Genomic DNA, 21487 nt, shown 5'->3' on the forward strand with positions numbered 1-21487 from the left:
AAACGGAAGACCACTTAACAACAGTTGTTAATATGGGAACAACAGCAATACTCACTCTTTCTCCATCAGGACCGGGAAAACCAAAGACGCCGGAGATTCCAATGAAGCCCTAAAATGAGAGCATAAGGCATAAACGGACAGATTTTAGAATAAATGCAAACATTCCTGCACAGCAGACTTGACTTTAAAGGGTCTTTTGAGGACACTGGTCGCACGGCCTTGAAGCAAGTGTATATGCCCATGGACTGCATGGTGCTGGCTTCCACGATGTAGTCCAAGGGCACATACGCTCACAACAGGGATCACACTGGCATTCAGCAGAAGGGCTAGGGGTTGAGTCACACGGTTAAACAGATACAACACACAATAAAATGCAAATTAACATGATTAAAATGTAATAAACGGAACAAAAAATACATTTGTGACCCTGCAGCACAAAACCAGTCATAAGTAGCAGGTATATTCGTAGAAACAGCCAACAATACATTAAATGGGTCAAAATTATAATTTGTTATGCAAAAAAATCATTAGGAAACATAAGATCATGTTCCATGAAGTAAATTTCCTATTTATCATAAATAATATGTGTTGATAAAGACTTAAAGCAACACTATGTAGTTTTTTTACCTTTAAATAATGTCTTTAAAATTATTTCAGTGATAGAACAACTTTTAACTGGACAAATTGTACTGTTGCTGCAACCTGAGCAGCCTCCTAGCTGCTACAAGCACACTCTAAAAGTGGCGGTGGAGGGTAGAACACACAGCCCCGCCCCTCCCCCTGCCTGCAGAAGAGTGTCTGATACCAGGCACTGTTGCGCTTTTCAACCACATGGGGGAGCTGTAAGTCATTTTTACATGGAAACTACATAGTGCTGCTTTAAATTTCTGAATATTTAGATTTTTGCACCTCAGATTCCAGTTTTTTTAAACAGTTCTGTGACAAATATTGTCCCTTTTTTCCAAACATCAATGGAAAATTTATTTATTCAACTTTCAAATGATTTAAAAATTGACTGGTTTTATGGTCTTTTTTGGTCCAAATTTTATAAGTAATAAAACAATGAATATTAAATAAAAATAATGTTAAAATGTTAATATAAAAAGTATTTAAATATATTATTTTAAGAAAATGTAGATATATAATAAAAATAAAGATAAAAGATAATAAAAATATAGTACAGAAAATGATACAGAGCAAAAAAGAGAGAATTTAAAATGCCACAAGTGGGGAAAACTGTGGACCGGTGCCGTATGTTTTACTAGAGCAAAACTTAATTGTGGAATGATAATGTAAAATCCAGCTGACTGTACTTCCAGAGCTTATGTTCTGAGGTTTTATTATAAAAGTAACTACCAATGTCTATTTAAGCACCATTTCCTTTTCTGGTGAATTTCAAATTCTCTCTTAAATCATATACTGGAAAACATGCATCCCACACCAAAAATTTACAGCAATTTCCTGAACACAGAACTCATTCACCATTTTAAAAATCAGTGAGTATATACATTACATAATGCAAAGTAATTCACTTAGACTTAATTATTACTATGGCATTATTACAGTACAGTAAGTCACTTACGTGTTCTCCCTTCGGCCCCATGTTTCCTATAGGCCCTGGCAAACCCTACAAACACAAATAATTCAATACTTCAAATGTCTTCTACATAAAATCATCCTTCATAATGTATAGAACATTCTGTGAAATACAACCATAATATCTTTAAGATTTAATGATTTATTGTCAAAGATTGAAATTAATGTAAAAATCAATGAGTGAAATTTCAAACTTTGATGCTCCAAAAAATTACTTCAATTGGTAACTTAAAATGAAAAAAAAAAGTAAATGGAAAAACCTAAATTTAAGTGTTACCAATTGAAGTACATTTTTATGTAGATCTAACTTTCACTTTATATTTTATTAATTTTATTACATTTTCTCAGCCAATGCTAATAGTGAAGCCAAAGTGACGTAATGACCCTCGTTTGGTAACCCACGTTGCAAGTCATGACCACACACACATACGGAGTAGTGGGCAGCTATCACTTCAGTGCCTGGGGAACAATGGGGGAAACTTCCCAAAACTTGCTGGTCATGAGATTCGAACAGGCAACTATCAGGTTATAAGCCCGTCTCTCTAACCATCTGGCCACAACTACCCTTTAGAGACTTTGGCAGTGTTAACGAAATTGTTAAAAGATACAAAAAGCAAGGAACCTAATGGATAGTGCATGTCCCAAAAACAGCATATTCACAGTTTTCTCATGATGCCAAACAATCATGTGTTCAAATCACGTGTAATGTAAATAAGTGGGCGTGGCCAACTCGAGTGTGCAGAGAAATAGATAAGAAAATCACTTATAACAAATGAACGAGTAATTTTCACCCCGGGTCTCTCTCTCGCACTCGCTCGCTCTCTTTGTGCTGGTGCAGAGGTCTCTCGAAGGGCGCGCAAGAAGCTGTGTTGCCAAATAAAGAAAGCACTTCCTGCACATATTGCTGTTAATTGTTGTAAAGTTTTCTGAACTTTAAGCAAAACTGTTTATATCATTGATGTCTGCGCAGCTGGAGCGATATAATTTGACTTGCTGTTTGCTCATAATACAAACATCTTTGATCAGAAAGATAAGAAACAGACGCAATGGTTAAGGTGCAAGTCTAATAAACAAGACCACCTCAAAACTCCATGATCATGATTTCTGCAAATTTGCATATTCCAAAAACAATATAAACATAAAGCTGAAAAACATATATACCATGAAATATACAGTTACCGTGAAATAAAATTACTCTTTTCGTAAAATGGATTTTTGGCCATACCGCCCACCCCTAAGTAGAGGTGGGGACTAGTTTACATATTCATAGATCCTAAATGCTAAATAAGGCAATGGTGTAGTTTAAGGGCGGTTTCACATTCGGTGCGATTGCCTAGTCGAACCCGAGTTCGATTGCTCCCCCCTCCCAATGCCCCCCATGGACTGTGTTCACATATTATTTTTGCATCCGAACCGCGGTACGCTTGCATCATCAAGCTGCAGCCGGCGCGTTCTCATGTTGTTCGCAAACGCTGTAAACGAGAAGACGACAAGCATGATTGACGAACTGCTCCGCAAAAATTGACGTCGGCGGACAGCCCGTTGTAATCGAAACGACTTTAGTATGTTTGCGGCAGACAGTCGCAAGTGCGTTTCTGTATTATTTCTTTGAAAACAAAACCAAAGGGTTAAAAAAATAAGAACAAAAGTCAAGCTTTCTATGCATTTTGTTGTCAAGGTAAGGGCACGCACACAAACACACACGTCTGTTTTGGTTGGACATTCCATATAATACGTAATTAACAGCGGTTCACTTCCGTGATTTGGTACGATTGCGCTCACATTAGCAGCGAACCAATCTGGAGTTCACATGAACCGGACCCCAGACCACCCTTTTTAAGCGGACTCGAGTACGTTTCGGTTGCGCACCCGAGTTCGGAAGACAGCGTTCACATCATCCAAATGTACCGAACGCTGATGTCAATCGAACCCGGGTGCGCACCAAAAGTGTGAAAACGCCCTAAATAAAGCCAAAGATGACAAATTTCACAATTAAGTAACAAATCCAAAAACAGTCACAAAATCGAAGTGGCCATTCTGGCGAACTCTTTCAGTCTCCAACACAAGCCATTAGATTTTTTTATCATTTTGGAATCCATTCGGCTGATCTCCGGGTCTGGCGGTACCACTTTTAGCATAGCTTAGCATACTCCATTGAATCCGATTAGACCATTAGCATCCCTCTAAAAAATGACCAAAGAATTTGGCTGCAGGAGGCGCAATGATTTTCCAGCCCCTGCTGTTGAAAGTAACCAAAGGGGACTATTTTCAGGCAATGCGTAATATCATTGCTCCTGCTGCAGCCATGTTACGGCAGGAAAGTCCTTAGCCGTTTCTCAATACCAAGTACGCCAAACTCGAATTTGTGTCCTTCGTAGTTCGAACTTGCAAGTTCAGACTCGGAAGAACGAACTCCTGACGCGAAATGCATTCTGGGAAACTTCGCTGTCATAAGTCCACACAAGTCTCCTCTGATGCATCCTTTTCCGTCAGTCTTAGTACACAATGTAACTACAGAAGAGTCAAGTTTTAAATAGGAAAAATATTTTTAGCGCGATGCTAATGGTCTAATCAGATTCAATGGATTATGCTAAGCTATGCTAAAAGTGGTACCGCCAGACCCGGAGATCAGCTGAATGGATTCCAAAACTGTAAAAATCAAAGGTTTAACTCTAGGGGAGCTGAAAAATGAGCCGTTTCAAAAAAAGGGGAGTGTCCTTTTAATATTTTTATCCTTGTATTATTTTACTAAATTATCACACTATAAAAAAAGCATCTGCGATTACGGTGCACAGTGGCACAGCACAACAGAAGATTTACTGCACCTGCCTGCCAGGATAACCTTTGGCACCTGGGCTTCCATCAAGTCCTCTTTCTCCCTGTGGATAATGAATAAAGAAGGGAAACACCATTACAATAAAACCATTAGCATTGGAAGCTGTTCTTTAAAAAGAAACAAAAAAAGAAACAGATAGAGAGAAATGGGAGTTAAAAGCCTTTCTATTAAAACAACATGCTATTCTTTGGCCGACTGCAATTAGGTTCAGTCTATTTTATGTACTGCCATTATTGTCAATATGACAAATGAGGAGACTCTGTGTGGCCTGGCAGAGTACAGTGAAACAGAGACAATGCGGAATTCATTATACAATACTGTTAGACTATACAGACTGTTACTCAGCACATACAGATATGAAACTGAAATTCCCTTACTGCCCGAAATGCGTTCGACGTGTTGATAGGTGAGAACATGCTGTGTCTTTTTATGGAGTGGGAAATACGGTGTTTGAGGTGATCCCAGACGGTCACATTAAGTGACAAACACAACGACGGTGCCAAAACACCGCTGCGGGACTTTGTATGTTTCAGGTTTTTTTTAGTTGATGCTTTAAAACTTGCGGGGTGAACTGTTCTCTTCAATGAAACTTTAAATACACTTTAAAATATAAAGGTGCTACAAGCAGTGCCTTTGGTTTCCCAAATAACCATTCAGTCAAAGGTTATTTTCCATTGCTCATTAACAAATATTGGTGCACTACGAAACACTATAAAAAGAGTTGAGTTACTTGTATGTAATGCAAAGGTCACATCTGCTAGCCCCTTTTCCTAAAACAAGCCTATTTAATATAGTTAACTCACTTGATCTCCTGGGTGGCCAGGTGGACCAGGGTGGCCTTTCTGTCCCTAAGCAGAGAAAAAGAGAGATTTAGAGCATTGTGAAAGGTTATAAAGTCTCCCATTTGTAGTTGTGTAAAAGTACTGGAGGAAAATTACAGTGAGGATAACACGGCCATAGGGTGTAAATTCTCAAACATGTGCTTTATCACATCCTGGGGAGTTTCCGCACATAAAATCCATCATGTTCTCTTAAGCACAGTCACTTTAAAACAGCGTAACAATTTCCGGCAAAAGCTACAGCGTCGAAAGGCCGCAGACTTACTGTAACGCGTCATTACATGAGCAATGACATTATTTTTTCGATATGATGAAATGAAAATTGCCTTTGCAGCATGTGATGTAGTTTTAATGAGATCAGTTACAAGTGAAAAGTAAAATTGGCATGCACAGTCCCAGTAGCTCGCAAATGGATTCAGCAGGATGGAAAAGTAATAAATGTAGAGAAACCTAACAGGTCTCAGAGTGCATATTAACAGATCCCATCTGTCCTCCTACAGGCAAACCATCAGCACCTCCCAACCAACGCTATTATAATAATGTCCAAGAACATGCCACATCTGCCCATAATGAGGGTATGAGGGCATTAAATGACTATGCGGTAGCAACTGATATTCTAGTATTATCTTTTTATGAAACTTTACTGTATTACTCAAGTAAGTGACATGATGACATAAATGAAGGCCGAATTTTAATTTTAAGTGAACTATTTATTTCTTGAAAGGGTTTGTTCACCCAGTAATAAATATTTTGTCATTAATTACTCGCCCTCGTGTTGTTCTGCACCCATAAGACCTTTCTTCATATTTTGAACACATTAAGATATTTTCAATGAAACCCGAGAGCTTTCTGACGCTCAAAGACAGCAACAAAACTTGCAACTCTTAAGGCCTAGAAAGGCACTAAAGACATTGTTCTAATAGTCCATGTGACTACAGTGGTTCAAACGTTGTCTCATAAAGTGATGAGAAATTAGCAAGTGATAAACAGCGTCAGCCATAGATATAAATTTACATAGATGACACTGTTTGGTGGATGAATTAATGGAGGGGTCGAATCAAATGGGTGCTTGAATGAGGTGTCAATGTATTCAACCACTCGATCGATTAACTTGGTTATCTGCATTTTCTGGATTAGATTCGGCTCATATTGATAAGGTAGTAAAGACGATATTAACTCCTGTCAGCACTGCATTGTAAGCTAATCTTCAAAACATGGTAAGCGCATCACATTTCCGGCTGACGTCAGAGGCATTCAGGCCAATCGCAGCGTACAGGTAATCTGGCCAATTGGGGACACAGCGCTTTTCAGATCTATAAGCTATATCTGGAGCAACCAAAATTTATGGTATGTTTAAAATAACGCATTTTTTTAACCATAAAACACGCAGACACATTGTATTATACCAAATACACAAAATAACATTGTTTTTAGCAACGAAATAGGTGCTCTTTAAGATCAACAGGAATCAATGAGCCCAAACGTAACACAGTCCAAAAATCAACCAGTGACCACACTGCAAAAAAATGATTTTCAAGATAAAAAATTCTTAGTATTTTTGTCTTGTTTTTAGTAAAAATATCTAAAAATTCTTAATTTAAGATGCTTTTTCTTGATGAGCAAAAAATATAAAATTTAAGTGATTTTGTGCATAAAACAAGCAAAAAATTCTGCCAATGGGGTAAGCAAAAAAATCTTGAACATTTTTCTTAAACACTAAATTCAAGAAATATATTTAAGAAAAAATTGCTTACCCCATTGTCAGATTTCTTGCTTGTTTTATGCAAAAAATCACTTAAATTTTATATTTTTGGTCTAAAAACTAATAATAATAATAATAATACGTTTTATTTATATAGCGCTTTTCCAGAGCCCAAGGACGCTTTACATCGAATAATTAACAAGACGACAATGATAAGGGACACTGAAGTGCAGGGTGGCATATAGAGACAAGACAAGTCCAAAAATAGAAAACAGAAATTAAGAGACATAACATAACATTCAGGGAGATATTGGTAATAAATACAGCGTAATAAATGAAAACTAGACTTATTTTCTTGGGTTGTTTTGCTCATTAAGAAAAAAGCATCTTAATTTAAGAATTTTTTGATATTTTTACTGAAAAAATACTAAGAATTTATTTTCTTGAAAATCATTTTTTGCAGTGCAAACACAAAAAGAGAGATTTCACATTTATAGACAAGAAACATTAATCAAGTGATGGTAATAAAAAATGTGTTGTGCTGCGTTCATTTTAGCGATGGCCTTGGATACCACCACATTCAAGGATCCATAAATGTAATAAAGACATTTTCATCACTTTCACAGCGAGTCTAAAGTTATGTGGTATGTATCTTGGCTCAGAAACTGGCAGTAACCTTTGGCATCGTAAAAACGAAGAAAACTTCTACTACTGATGATAATTCAAAAAGAGGACTGGAGAGTTTTATGATGGTTCTGCTGCTTTTTAAATGAGACGTACATTGTCTTGTGTGAGAGCATCTAGGACGATTCCGTGTTCGCTTACCTCAAATGGAAGAAAATGGAGTTTATAATACCAATGTCATGGGTTCAATTCCCATGAAACAAAATTACAATACACAGACCTAGAGAGCACTGTCAATTTCATTAAAAGCATCTGCCATATGCACAGCTGACCGAAATGTATTTTTCCTTTATAAACAATATTATTTTACCATTGTTTTCTCCGCATGCACGGACATGTCTGAGGGTTCGAGTTACAGTAGAGATAAAGCTTTGATTTAGGCCATGCACTGTCAAACCTTGGGGCTTTCTGCTAAATAAACCAGCTGCCAAAGACGTGTCTGCTTAATGGGAACGTTATTTTTTTATTTACAGTAGCCTTCAAGTATTTGGACAGTTAAATCACAGTGCATTTGAAACAAAATATCAAAATGGCATCTGCAAATACATTTACTCAGAACTAACTTCGAGCCATTTTTGCACTTCGTTTAACCAAATGGGTCATTTTGAACTGATGTATGACGTTAGTTCCTCTCACACAGGTGTTCTGGCTTAGTAACTAATAGATTACGTTTCAATGGGTTTGACATGCAGTGTCCAAATAATTTTTAAAAATAAATGCATTGTTTTATCATCTGAAACTTAAAGGGACACTTCACTTTTTTGAAAATATGCTCATTTTTCAGCTTCCCTAGAGTTAAACATTAGATTTTTACCATTTTGAAATCCATTCAGCTGATCTCCGGGTCGGGTGGTATCACTTTTAGCATAGCTTAGCATAATCTATTGAATCTGATTAGACCATTAGCATCGTGCTAAGGCTATGTTTACATTAATGCGTTTATGCCTTAAAACGCGTTACTTTTGCTACGTTTACGCCTTTCATCTACACTACATCACCGTTTTCGACCCTCATAAACGGATTCGTTCGCAAACGCTGAAGACCCTGTTTTAGTTTGAGAACTCAGACGTTGCTCTGAGTGTAAATGAACGTAGACGGAGTCTTATGTAAACGAACAGCTGATATTAACGTGACAGCGCATCATTTTCAAAGTAAAAATTATTTTATTCATGTAAATGTTGGTTTGCAATGGAGGTTTTGCCAAAAATAGTAAACATCTACCAACCAGCTATTATAAACGCTATATCGGATTGTTTTAACATGTATCCTTATAGATAATGTCTGTTTTATATTAATGTTTGAGTATTGTTGGGTTTAATGTGTTTATGTTTTGTTTAAATTTAGTTAGCTTACGAAAGATAGAATGTAATTTTATACGCCATATAGGCGTTGCAAAGGCCAATATGAAGGGAGAATTGTAATGGGTCAGACATTATTTTCCAGTTTAATGTAAGTTTTGTTTGCTACTTTAAAATAAATTTCGTTTCAGATAATTTGTCTCTTAATTTTAATCGATGTTTTGTTGATAAGTTTGTTGAATATAAATTAATAAAAACAATAAACTCAACGTCATTAATATAATGCTTGTTTAGGCGGTTGGCTTTTAGCTATTTGTGTGTTGCTAGCGGAGGACGTGCACGGACCTCGCACACTTTTAAAAATTAATGCAATAAGCATTTCTGGTAGGCTAAAGCAATACTTCACTTCTTACTATATTTTGATTGAAGTTTGCATTTGCTAAAATTTATTTTTGCTTCAAGTTCGCTACTGTTTAGAATGCTTTCTTTTTAAATCATAAAGACCTTTCTGTTTAGTTATAAAATCAAAATTAACCTATTAATCATATTAATATGTTGTAGGGGGAGCTAGAACAGTATAAGTGTTTATGTTTTGTTTAAATTTAGTTAGCTTACGAAAGATAGACTGTAATTTTAAACGCAATATAGGCGTTGTAAAGGCCAATATGAAGGAAGAATTGTAATGGGTCAGACATTATTTTCCAGTTTAATGTAAGTTTTGTTTGCTACTTTAAAATGAATTTCGTTCCAGATAATTTGTCTCTTAATTTTAATCGATGTTTTGTTGATAAGTTTTGTGAATATAAATTAATAAAAACAATAAACTCAACGTCATTAATATGATGCTCGTTTAGGCGCTTGCGCTTTTAGCTATTTGTGTGTTGCTAGCGGAGGACGTGCACGGACCTCGCACAGTTTTAAAAATTAATGCAATAAGCATTTCTGGTAGGCTAAAGCAATACTTCACCTCTTACTATGTTTGATTAAAGTTTGCATTTGCTGACATTTATTTTTGCTTCAAGTTCGCTACTGTTTAGTACTGTTCACTTGAATGCTTTCTTTTTAAATCATAAAGACCTTTCTGTTTAGTTATAAAATAAAAAGTAACCTATTAATCATATTAATATGTTGTAGGGGGGAAGTAGAACAGTATAAGACTTTCCCAAACACATTTTTATAGGTTCAAAAAAAGTGTCTGTTATAGTTGCCAGCAAAAGACCCATGTATGACTTTTTGTCAATATCGCACACCCCTAGGCTGCGTAAACGTGCAAAGGTAAGCTATTATTAGAGTAATAAGTTATTTTACACTTATATGCGCATGCCCAGTTACCTGATTGGTCATGTTTCATGCGTTTATGGTGGTGTATAGTGTGGATGAAGATTCTTTTAAAAATGCCAGTATAAACGAGGATCGTTTTCATTTTAAAATGCCGTTTTAAAACGCAAATGCTCTAATGTAAACATGGCCTAAAAAATAACCCAAGAGTTTTCATATTTTTCCTATTTAAAACTTGACTCTTCTGTAGTTACATTGTGTACTAAGACCGACAAAAAATTTAAAGTTACGATTTTCTAGGCCAATATGGCGGGTAACTATACTCTCATTCTGGCGTAACAATCAAGGACTTTGCTGCCGTAACATGGCTGCAGCAGGCACAATGATATTACCCAGCAATTGAAAATAGTCCCCTGCTATTGAAAGTAACCAAGGGGACTATTTTCAGGCAGTGCGTAATATTACTATGCCTGCTGCAGCCATGAAAGTATTGTTCCTAGCCATATCGGCCTAGAAAATCGCAACTTTTAATTTTCCGTTAATTTTCAGTTTATCGAAACTCTTTGGTTATTTTTTAGCGTGATGCTAATGGTCTAATCACATTCAACTGATTATGCTAAGCTATGCTAAAAGTGGTACTGCCAGACCCGGAGATCAGCTGAATGGATTCCAAAATGGTAAAAATCAAATGTTTAACTCTAGGGGAGCTGGAAAAGTTGCATATTTTCAAAAAAAGTGTAGTGTCCCTTTAAATAAAAATAAAAATCATTTACAGGTTAATTAAACTTGTATACATGTCTTTGGTGGGCATAAAGGAAGACATTTTGAGAATTTTTTGTAACCGTACAATTTTAGAACAACTGACTTTTCCTACTATGGAAGTCAATGGTGGTCCTGCTAAAGGGGCCATGGCACAAGACTTTTTTAAAGATGTCAAATAAATCTTTGGTGTCCCCAGAGCACATATGTGAAGTTTTAGGTCAAAATACCATATAAATAATTTATTATAGCATGTTAAAATTGCCACTTTGTAGGTGTGTGCAAAAATGTTGCAATTAAAACGCAATTGGGCTTTTCTCTGCACTAAATGGCAATGCTGTGGTTGGATAGTGCAGATTAAGAGGTGGTATTATTATGATAAGAGCTCCTTATGACATCATAAGGAGAGCCAAATTTCAACGACCTATTTTTTCATGTGCTTGCAGAGAATGGTTTACCAAAACTAAGTTACTGGGTTGATCTTTTTCACATTTTCATAGCACTTAAACATGGAAAAAGTCAGCTTTTCATGCCATGGCCCCTTTAAATGATGGATTACAAATATCTTCTTTTGTGCTCAGCAGAACAAAACTCATGCAGGTTTGGATCAACATGAGGGTGATTTTTGGGTGAACTATCCCTTTAATGTTGTGCTTAACAATTGTGATAGATTTCATTCAAATAGCTGCCAGTCACTTAGTTTTACGCATCACAAAAAAAACTTTTAAAGTTTGGCTTCTGTTTCGTTCAACAGTTCCATCCGTTTTCTGTTTTTAGTGGCTGCTAAGACAAATCTCTTTACAAACCGCTACAAAAAAAAAACTAATCACTATGGTCTTTCTTGGCATACGAGATGAAAGAGAGGTTAAATGCATACACATGGCTTGTGATCTTCACACTGGAACCGACTGCTCGGTTGTGGAGTACAATGAACAATGCCCTTCCTCCCACCAAATATATGGAAATATTACATAAGGTGAGGGATGTCCCATGTGTGGACCTAAAAGAAGGAAAGGGGGCCAGTTTTCATCAGCGTGAAAAAGAACATATGTTGCCATTGGTGCTTATGCCACGAATAAACACGAGAAACATAAATCCCAGATGTGCAGGCTTAAGAAAGATTGAACAGAGAAAGCCTGTGAATGTATGCATGGGAGAAAATATGCTTTCTATTTGGGATCCATTAAAAACACCTTACATGTGCCTTACATTTTCTGTTTCACACTCGATCAGTTTCTTCGGACAGTTTAGACAAAATATGTTGGATCTACACTGGTTGCTATAGTAATGACATCAATGCAAGTCAAGCGATCTTAAAAGTAGCTGTCAGTGTGGAAAGACAGAGTGGACAACAGAACATTTTCTTTTGCATGCGTTTTTTGTGGCTTACGAAGTCTTTTAAATTAAGAGTTTGATTCCAAAACGTGATAAACGCAATAAAAAAATTATTTACCGCCAAAATCAGTTTTGTATCTGGTCAGTATTTAAAAGGAAATTTTTAATTTCACGCAAAATACAATATCGGCAGTGTTATTCTGTCATCTCTTCTCCCTTTTTTCCCCCAAAACGCAATAAACGCCACTCCTCCTTTTCTGCAGAATGCAATAAATCCGCTTAAAGGTGCTCTAAGCAAATTTGCGCGTTTTAGACCATAAAACATTTTTTGTTACATACAACGAACATCTCCTATCTACTCACTATCTGCTTGCTGGCTGTAAGCTGATCAAACTGTAAAAAAAACGCGATCTCTGTAGACAGCAGGCTCCACAAACTTCAATAAAAACAAAGTGGTCAAACCTACGAACAGAAACCATAACAAAGTGTTCCGGCCAATAAACGACAAGAAGGATTTGAGGGTGGGGGTTGGGTGCATTCATGAAAGCACGGAAGGGAGGGGGAGGTGTTAGCTACGCTCCGTTTATTTGAAAACAGTTCAAACATCAACAAAAAGTGACGTCAAACAGATTCGCTTATAGCGTCTTTAAAAAATCACAGCCCACTATTCCACGCATTGTAAACAATAATGGCGGCACGTTGAATACGCGGAATCCTAGTTTTCCTCAGCCCACTATTCCATGCATTGTAAACAATAATGGCGGCGCGTTGAATACACGGATGCCGAGATTTCCTCATCTTGTACTTCGTGATCAACAAACAAACAAAAACAAAATAATACTTTAATGGCATTGATAAACCTGTGGTGGTTTTCTGTGACGGGAAAGAAGCGTAAGCCATCAACATCTTTACGCGAGAGGCACTCGGAGATGGAAAAATGCCGGCTGTTGCTTGTTCTCCTGACAGCATCAAGCTTTTGTCATGCTAACACATTGCCCCCTGGTGATCTTATGAAAAACTTTCCATTATTTTACGTGAAGCCAACGAAAATCAAGCAGGACCAAAACATTTTACAGCTGATCGCTGTGAAAACAGTTCAGCGACGACGTTCCAAGTATAACCGCAGCAATGACAGTGTTCTTAATATGACAAAGCAAGTGTTTTGATTAATGCCATTAATGTTTATTATAAAACGGCTCGTTCTGGTTCTTCATTCTGATTGGTTGAAACGCGTTCTAAGCCGTGATAAAATACCTCGGTAAACCCACGGTTCAGACCGCATCACAAGTATCACTGCGCCACTGTTGCTGCGTACTGATTTATGAAAATAAACACCACAGTCTTTAATCATTTTTTAATTTTTCTACCTTTGCACAATTATGGCGATATCCAGATAAATGTTAATAAATAAAACATTTCGTCAATAAAGAGAAAACGTTCTCTGAGGTTTTTTGTCTTATTGATATTTCCGCTATTATCCACTAGATGGCAATCTTACCCAACTTAAACGCTGAGGCATTCACTCGACACAACAGCGTTGTGGTGGATTTAGCGTGACGTGTGTTTTGATCAGGCTCTGAATCTGATCTCTTACAAAGTTCTTCACAAAAATGGAATTATCTCCGCATTTAGCTGAAAATTTGAGAGGTGATAACTGATAAGAGAACAAATTAAGGTAGGATGAAAAGTTTTTTTGATGTTGTTGGAAAGCGGATGGACTGTTCTTTCATTTGATATTTTATGTTTATTTAAAGAAGATAATTTTTCTGTAAGGCATTCAACTAAAACTGGGTGGCAACTTAAAAAAAAACGCTGACGGGGAAAGAGTTAATCATGCTTCCAAGCATATTTGATCATCACTTCAACAGTTGCACGATATAAATGTTAATGTATAAATTAGATGAATGTTGATATATAAAAATAAACACCACAGTCTTTAATCATATTTTCATTGCGCCTTTGCTGCGTCTGTGTTGTTTGTGAACTGCGCTCTGTTGCAGCCACACTTGATTCTGAGGAACTACTTTGTTTGGCGGAAGAGTAATATTTGTACTAATATAATTACAACTTATTTGTGATTTTTATGTTTTTATAACCTAATGATGCTATGTGAAAGTTTGTAACAGAAAATAGTGGATTTCATCTTGTCTTTGTTCTTGGTATAGAAAACACATTTTTACCGAAATTAGTCAAAATGGATTTATTGCGTTTTGTAACCAAACTCTTCAGATATTCATGTTAATTTCCTAAATTACTTGTTAGCCTGTTCAGAACCATTATACGGGGAAAGAGCTATAGGGGTTGCTCACACTATGATGATAACTAAAACTATATTAGCGTCTACACTAATGTATGATAACAAAAGTATACTTTGTTTTCTTACTCGTACGTGAGCGTACCTGCATAGTTGAATGCACAGCCTTGCAAAGTATACTTCATTTGACTTGAATGCATACACAGGCGTTTGATGCATGCACATTGCAACAAATTGCAAAACCCAAAAGATTTGGGACACCCACTTCTAATGAACAGGTTTGACTTCTTTAGTCATATTATTGCTTTGTTTGGGGTGGCAACTGCCCTTAACATCTTTATTAGAAGGGGCATCCCAGTACTTCTATCTATATAGTGTAGTTATAATTATCATCTATAATGTGAATGGCCCTATAGACAGTATTACACATTGTGCTGACTCCCAAATTAAGAAGAAGAAAAACTTGAAATCCAATCTGACCGTTTCGACTATGACGCTTTTCGATTAATCAGATTTCAAACCGCATCTGGATGTGGTTTGGATCAGCTTTGAAAAAATATATTTTCGTGCGGTTTTCTGATGTCCGGACTACAAACGACAAGTAAATGACTGATTTACAAAGCCCAACAGACTACAATTAACCAGCAGACAGACAAAATAGCATATCAGTGCAGTATTTAGGATAACTAAACTTTCCAACATGGGGAAATTAAAAGACACCTATTATGCCCATTTTTACAAGATGTAATACAAGTCAGTTGTGCCAAGAATGTGTCTGAATGTGCTCAAAATGCCCCTATTTGGGTAGGAGCAAAAATTTTCTGTTTTCATGTCTGTACATTTAAATGCAAATGAGATACTGCTCATCACTCCCTTACCAACAGAAAGTAAGTGTTTGCAATTGAAAAAATTGTATACAGTATTGAGATATGGCAAACAGTGTACAAGTTGCTGAGGGTGGAAACTTTAGTAATGCAGGACTGTCAGTCAGTGGCCGTAGGCAGGGCTTTATCAGCGTGATGTCACACTAACAAGGGAATCGAAATGTCATGTCTAATAGGACTGGCTGCTTTGGTATAATAGGGATTACTATAGAAGAAGTGGATTTACACACTGCCAACACACATTTATGTCCAAACAGCTTGTAAAAGTGGATTTTGCCCTTTAATTCATTTATTTATTCAATAACGTCTGATGATCTGAATATTCATGGTATAAAGCGCCACAAAATAAGCCAAGAAAAATGCCAAGATGTCGGCCGGCAGAGTTTAGACTAAAAGTGATGCACTTTTAACATCTGGACATTTGCTCCAAGATGAAAATACTGTAAAATTGTTTAAGACGAGGAGATCTTCAGGATCATTCCCCTGGCTGCTTTGCTCTGCTTTTCTTGTATAAACCCCAGAAAACCTTTTGCCACAAAAGTCTTCTGACGCTTTACTGTCATTTGAGGAAAATAGATTTTCACACTCATTCCAGGCGACTATGAATGGACGCTTCATATTCCAAGAAACACAGCCTGTTCTGGTTCCATTTCGCACCCGTTGCCAAAAGGTCATTCGCCTCCATCTGGCTGAGTTACGCTGCTCTTTCAACAGTTCACTGGCTGATTTTTACTTCCATTCAGTACAGTGAAGCATACTGCATTATTATGATAAAAAACAAGGACACAAGGCTGCTATTAAGATAACTAACAGATTTGGTTGAAAATAGCTTTTCTGATATTCAACTAATGGCGCTTTTCCATTGGATAGTACCCCACGGTTTAGGTTGGGTCAGCTCACCTCACTTTGGCTTGGTTAGCTTTTCCATCAAGTTTAGTAACACTAAAAAAGTTGGAACCCCAACCGAGGTGGTACTAAAAAAAAGTATTGGGTACCACGAACTGAACCCAGTGCAATGGAAAAGTGCCATAACATGCTCCTGTTGCTCAGAAAAGTGGCTTGAAAAAAAGTGCATCCATCCTTCACAGAAGTAATGCACACAGCCTTCAGAGGGAAAGATGCAATTTTGTAAGAAAAATATCTATTTTTAAAACTTTATAAACTATAGCTGTAACTATATAAACTATAACTAGCTTATAGTAACAGACAAGACGCATTCACAAGGCTTCTATACTCTTTGACGAGAGTGAGTTTCCAGCATGTGATATAGGATGTAGCGCATGATGCATAGTGACTAGTGACAAATGTTTTGGGCTTCAAAATCAGTAGCACCATTTACTACCATCATAAAGCTTGAAGGAGCCAGGACATTTTTTAATATAACTCTGATTGTGCTTGTCTGAAAGATGATAGTCATATACATCTCAGATGGCTTGAGAGGGTGAGATAATTTGTACTTATCTTAATTTATCTTAATTTTTGGGTGAACTATCCCTTTAAAGGGACACTCCACTTTTTTGAAAATATGCTCATTTTCCAGCTCCCCATTGGATTTTTGCCTTTTTGGAATGCATTCAGCCAATCTCCGGGTCTGGCGCTACCACTTTTAACGTAGCTTAGCATAATACATTGAGTCTGATTAGACCATCAGCACTGCGCTTAAAAAAAATAACCATCGCGCTGCAGGAGGCGCAATAATATTACGCAGCAGCCGAAAATAGTCCCCTTAGTAACTTTCAATAACAGGGGACTATTTTTGGGCAGTGCGTAATTTTACTACGCCTGCTGCGGCCATGTTACAGCAGCAAAGTCCTTTGCTGCTGTAACGCCAGAATGAGAGTATAGTTCCTAGCCATATCAGCCTAGAAAATCACAACTTTTATTTTCCGTCGGTCTTGGTGCACAATGTGGCTGCGGAGGAGTCAAGTTTTAGATGGGAAAGGTATCGAAGCTCTTTGGGTTTTTTTTTGGCGCGATGCTAGTGGTCTGGTCGGATTCAATGGGTTGTGCTAGGCTATGCTAAAAGTGATAGCGCAGGACCTGGAGATCGGCTGAATGGAATCCAAAAAAGTAAAAATCCCATGTTTAACTCTAGGGGAGCTGTAAAATGAGCATATTTTCAAAAAAGTGGAGTGTCCCTTTAAGAAATGTACAGTCATGAATAATGACTAAAAACTTAAAAAAACTAAAGACTTAAAAGCCTTCCCCTTGAAAATATCCAATCAGGGGAGATCTCATGAAATTTGCATTTACATTTTATGCAGACGCTTTAATCCAGAGCACTAAATGTATGCGTCTTTTATATCAGTATGGGTTTAAACCCATGACCTTTGCATTGCAAACCAATGCTCTGCTGGTTGAGTTATAGGAATACTATGCATCCCAGATGCCTTAAAAGACATTTTGTAAGCAGTAAGGTGTCTCCCCATGCTTTGGGATCACCCGAGACCAATTTTTAAACCAAGCATGAACCACGCTTGGATGTTTTGCCTTGAACCCGCAAAACTGGGTCACTGTTCTGTCCTCACAGCTAAAACTGAAGAGTTGAGCAATGGTACCGAGTGTGGGAATATGACTAACAAGAAAGGAATCTTGAGCTCTTACTGACTGATGTGGGGTCAGCCTTACAGAAAGCGCTTCGGTACAGATACATGGCCCATTGGCGCGAGCGAGCTAGTCGCAGATGCTCAGGCTATTAGCAAAGCTCTTTTATGCGTTTCTTGAGGAGTATGACTTGATTTACTATTAGCATGTGTCCCTGAAATGATTCCACGAACCAAATGACACATACGGCATATGGGAGTTTGTCGAATAGCATCAGTGAGAAAGCCTGCATTAGTAAGTTCGACCTATTACAGCACACCAACTAGCCATGCCAGAGTCCACATCTGCAGTCCCATAGATCTTAAGCGTAAAAGACACGTGTAATTAAAAGCATCATTCGGTTCAAACCGATGCTTACCTGTCCAAATACGTCAATGCTACTTACATAAGTAAGGTTATACATCAGAGTACGCTTTGTCATTTTGGTTACACGGATTGGTCTCCGGATGGAACAACCTTCTGGGTGGCTGCCAGCAGTAATTTAGAAAATGTAGCGTCTGCAACTTTTTTCCACCAGCTTTTAATATTGTTTTCCATCTGTGGCCGCGTGATTGGAAACAGATGGATGACGAGCAGAAGATGCCAGGTAATTCCTTCACTTTACAATGTTTTAGGGAGTTATTTTGATCCGAACTTTTAAACAAACACTCTTGACCGTAAACCGATTGATTCTTATGAACATGCAAAACTGCTGATGTACCTATGGGACCCAATACTCAGCAAATAAAATAACATCTACTGATTATGCCAACGTATTGCATATTCTGAAAACGTCATTCCACCTCTGTGAAATTCCCTTAGAAGCTTAACGGCTAAGTTTTCCATTTGGGAAAGTACACTGTTAAAATAAATTGTCAAAATATGTATCCCAGATTACCCTTTAAAAAGGCCCTATAATATGTATCAAGTAGGTACAGATATGTTTACTAAAAATATGAAAGTGGCCCATCTCACTGCTGGTTTATTTGATTTAGTACCCATTTACCTCATTTGCACCTACAATCTGTTTGAGTTTGTTAATACCTTTTCAAATAAAACATATACTACATTTCCCCAATACATTTTTCTAAGACATCTGAGTAAAATGAGGTCATGTGCTGACTATTCGCATCAGTGTTGAAGACCTGGCTGTACTCCAGAAAAGCGAAAAGAAAAATCAGCAGGAAAACCGCTTGAACCTTTTGTAAGGTCTTCTTCTCAAAGATCCTCTTCCAATGGGATTTCACACAACCTTATGCGAGGCTTGACACAAAAACCTGTTTCCCATTTGCGGACTTAGACTGTACGTACTCGTGTGTACCCTCATGTGGAAAACGATGGTAATTGAATGTGAGGATTTATTGACAGATTGCTTCAGCGTTCAGCGCACTCAGCAATCGTGTTTCTGGAAAAACATCGAGATTGTTTTTATGCTGGTGAACGTGTTGCATATAAAATTCGCTAAACAACTTAAAATGTTTTGTTAAGTGATCCTGTTGGGCCGATCCGATTTGTCAATAAATCATAAAATGCGTCTTACCTTACGGCCCGCTTGACCGACGAGTCCAGGTAGCCCAGAAATTCCAAGGTCTCCCTATAAGAAAGAAAACTAGAAATTACTTGGCACAGTCGTATTTGGCCAATCTTGCAAAATTATACTGCATGTGCTTCTATTTAAAACGGCAATAGCGAATAGTAATACCAAAACTCATTAGAATAAATCTTCAAATAATAAGAGACATGGCAACACACTTTTATTCCACTTGGTGCTCTGCCTGGTGAAATTCCCGGGTCTCCCTTTCTTCCCTATAACACACAAAGAGAATAAAACTGACGGCACAGAACATTTATACAAACGAATTAAAATGCAAAGGGTATAATAGAAAAATCTATGTAGTGACAAAGCATGTTCGCATTTAAGCATTTGGCAGATTATTATATCTAAAGTGACTTACAGTAAACTCAAGTTATACACTCACCTAAAGGATTATTAGGAACATCTGTTCAATTTCTCATTAATGCAATTATCTAATCAACCAATCACATGGCAGTTGCTTCAATGCATTTAGGGGTGTTGTCCTGGTCAAGACAATCTCCTGAACTCCAAACTGAATGTCAGAATGGGAAAGAAAGCTGATTTAAGCAAATTTGAGCGTGGCATGGTTGTTGTTGCCAGACGGGCCGGTCTGAGTATTTCACAATCTGCTCAGTTACTGGGATTTTCACACACAACCATTTCAAAGGTTTACAAAGAATGGTGTGAAAAGGGAAAAACATCCAGTATGCGGCAGTCCTGTGGGTGAAAATGCCTTGTTGATGCTTGAGGTCAGAGGAAAATGGGCCGACTGATTTGAGCTGATAGAAGAGCAACTTTGACTGAAATAACCACTTGTTACAACCGAGGTATGCAGCAAAGCATTTGTGAAGCCACAACACGCACAACCTTGAGGCGGATGGGCTATAACAGCAGAAGACCCCACCGGGTACTACTCATCTCTGGAAAAATGGACTGGAAAAATGTTGCCTGGTCTGATGAGTCTCGATCTCTGTTGAGACCTTCAGATGGTAGAGTCAGAATTTGGCGTAAACAGGATGAGAACATGGATATATCATGCCTTGTTACCACTGTGCAGGCTGGTGGTGTAATGGTGTTGGGGATGTTTTCTTGGCACACTATTAGGCCCCTTAGTGCCAATTGGGCATCATTTAAATGTCACAGCCTACCTGAGCATTGTTTCTGACCATGTCCATCCCTTTATGGCCACCATGTACTCATCCTCTGATGGCTACTTCCAGCAGGACAATGCATCATGTCACAAAGCTCGAATCATTTCAAACTGGTTTCTTGAACATGACAATGAGTTCACTGTACTAAAATGGCCCCCACAGTTACCAGATCTCAACCCAATAGAGCATCTTTGGGATGTGGTGGAACGTGCCTTGGATGTGCATCCCACAAATCTCAGGATGCTATTCTATCAATATGGGCCAACATTTCTAAAGAATGCTTTCAGCACCTTGTTGAATCAATGGCACGTAGAATTAAGGCAGTTCTGAAGGCTAAAGGGGGACCAACACAGCTTTAGTAAGGTGTTCCTAATAATCCTTTAGGTGAGTGTATACATAACTGTATAGCTCAGTGGTCGAGCAAAGGTTTTGGTTTTAAAACCCATACTGATACAAATTTACATTTTGCAATACACTAAGATCACTTTGGATGAAAGCTTTGCCACATGCATAAATGCAATTAGTACATGTGATCCCTGGGATTAAATTGCAGCTGATGCCGTACACTACCAAATGAGCTACGGGAATACAAAGCATTCATAAATGTTGTGAAGCATGTGCTCATAAAGACTCTTTCAAATGACCTACACTGACACGACTGCGCCTTTTGCCAATTGTGACTAATACTGTATTGCATTATAAAAAGGAAATC

The 21487-nt window shown here is 37.6% G+C and overlaps 1 protein-coding gene across 3 annotated transcripts in view; it reads right to left on the reverse strand.

Annotated features, from left to right (window-relative positions):
* col27a1b (collagen, type XXVII, alpha 1b) overlaps positions 1–21487 on the reverse strand; it is a 116260-nt gene that overhangs the window by 62072 nt on the left and 32701 nt on the right. For all 3 annotated transcript variants that reach the window (XR_008643355.2, XM_055200709.2, XM_055200706.2), the window contains exons 6-11: positions 19801–19854; positions 19589–19642; positions 5236–5280; positions 4422–4475; positions 1583–1627; positions 56–109 (exon numbers count right to left, since the gene is read on the reverse strand). Coding sequence is in view for 2 of the 3 variants with exons in the window: in XM_055200709.2 (XP_055056684.2) it covers positions 56–109; positions 1583–1627; positions 4422–4475; positions 5236–5280; positions 19589–19642; positions 19801–19854 (306 nt within the window). In the remaining variant the exon portion in view is untranslated. The remainder of the gene's footprint in view (positions 1–55; positions 110–1582; positions 1628–4421; positions 4476–5235; positions 5281–19588; positions 19643–19800; positions 19855–21487) is intronic.

The sequence above is a fragment of the Misgurnus anguillicaudatus genome, chromosome 22 (assembly GCF_027580225.2).
Source record: "Misgurnus anguillicaudatus chromosome 22, ASM2758022v2, whole genome shotgun sequence".
In the NCBI taxonomy this organism is placed as follows: Eukaryota; Metazoa; Chordata; class Actinopteri; order Cypriniformes; family Cobitidae; genus Misgurnus; species Misgurnus anguillicaudatus.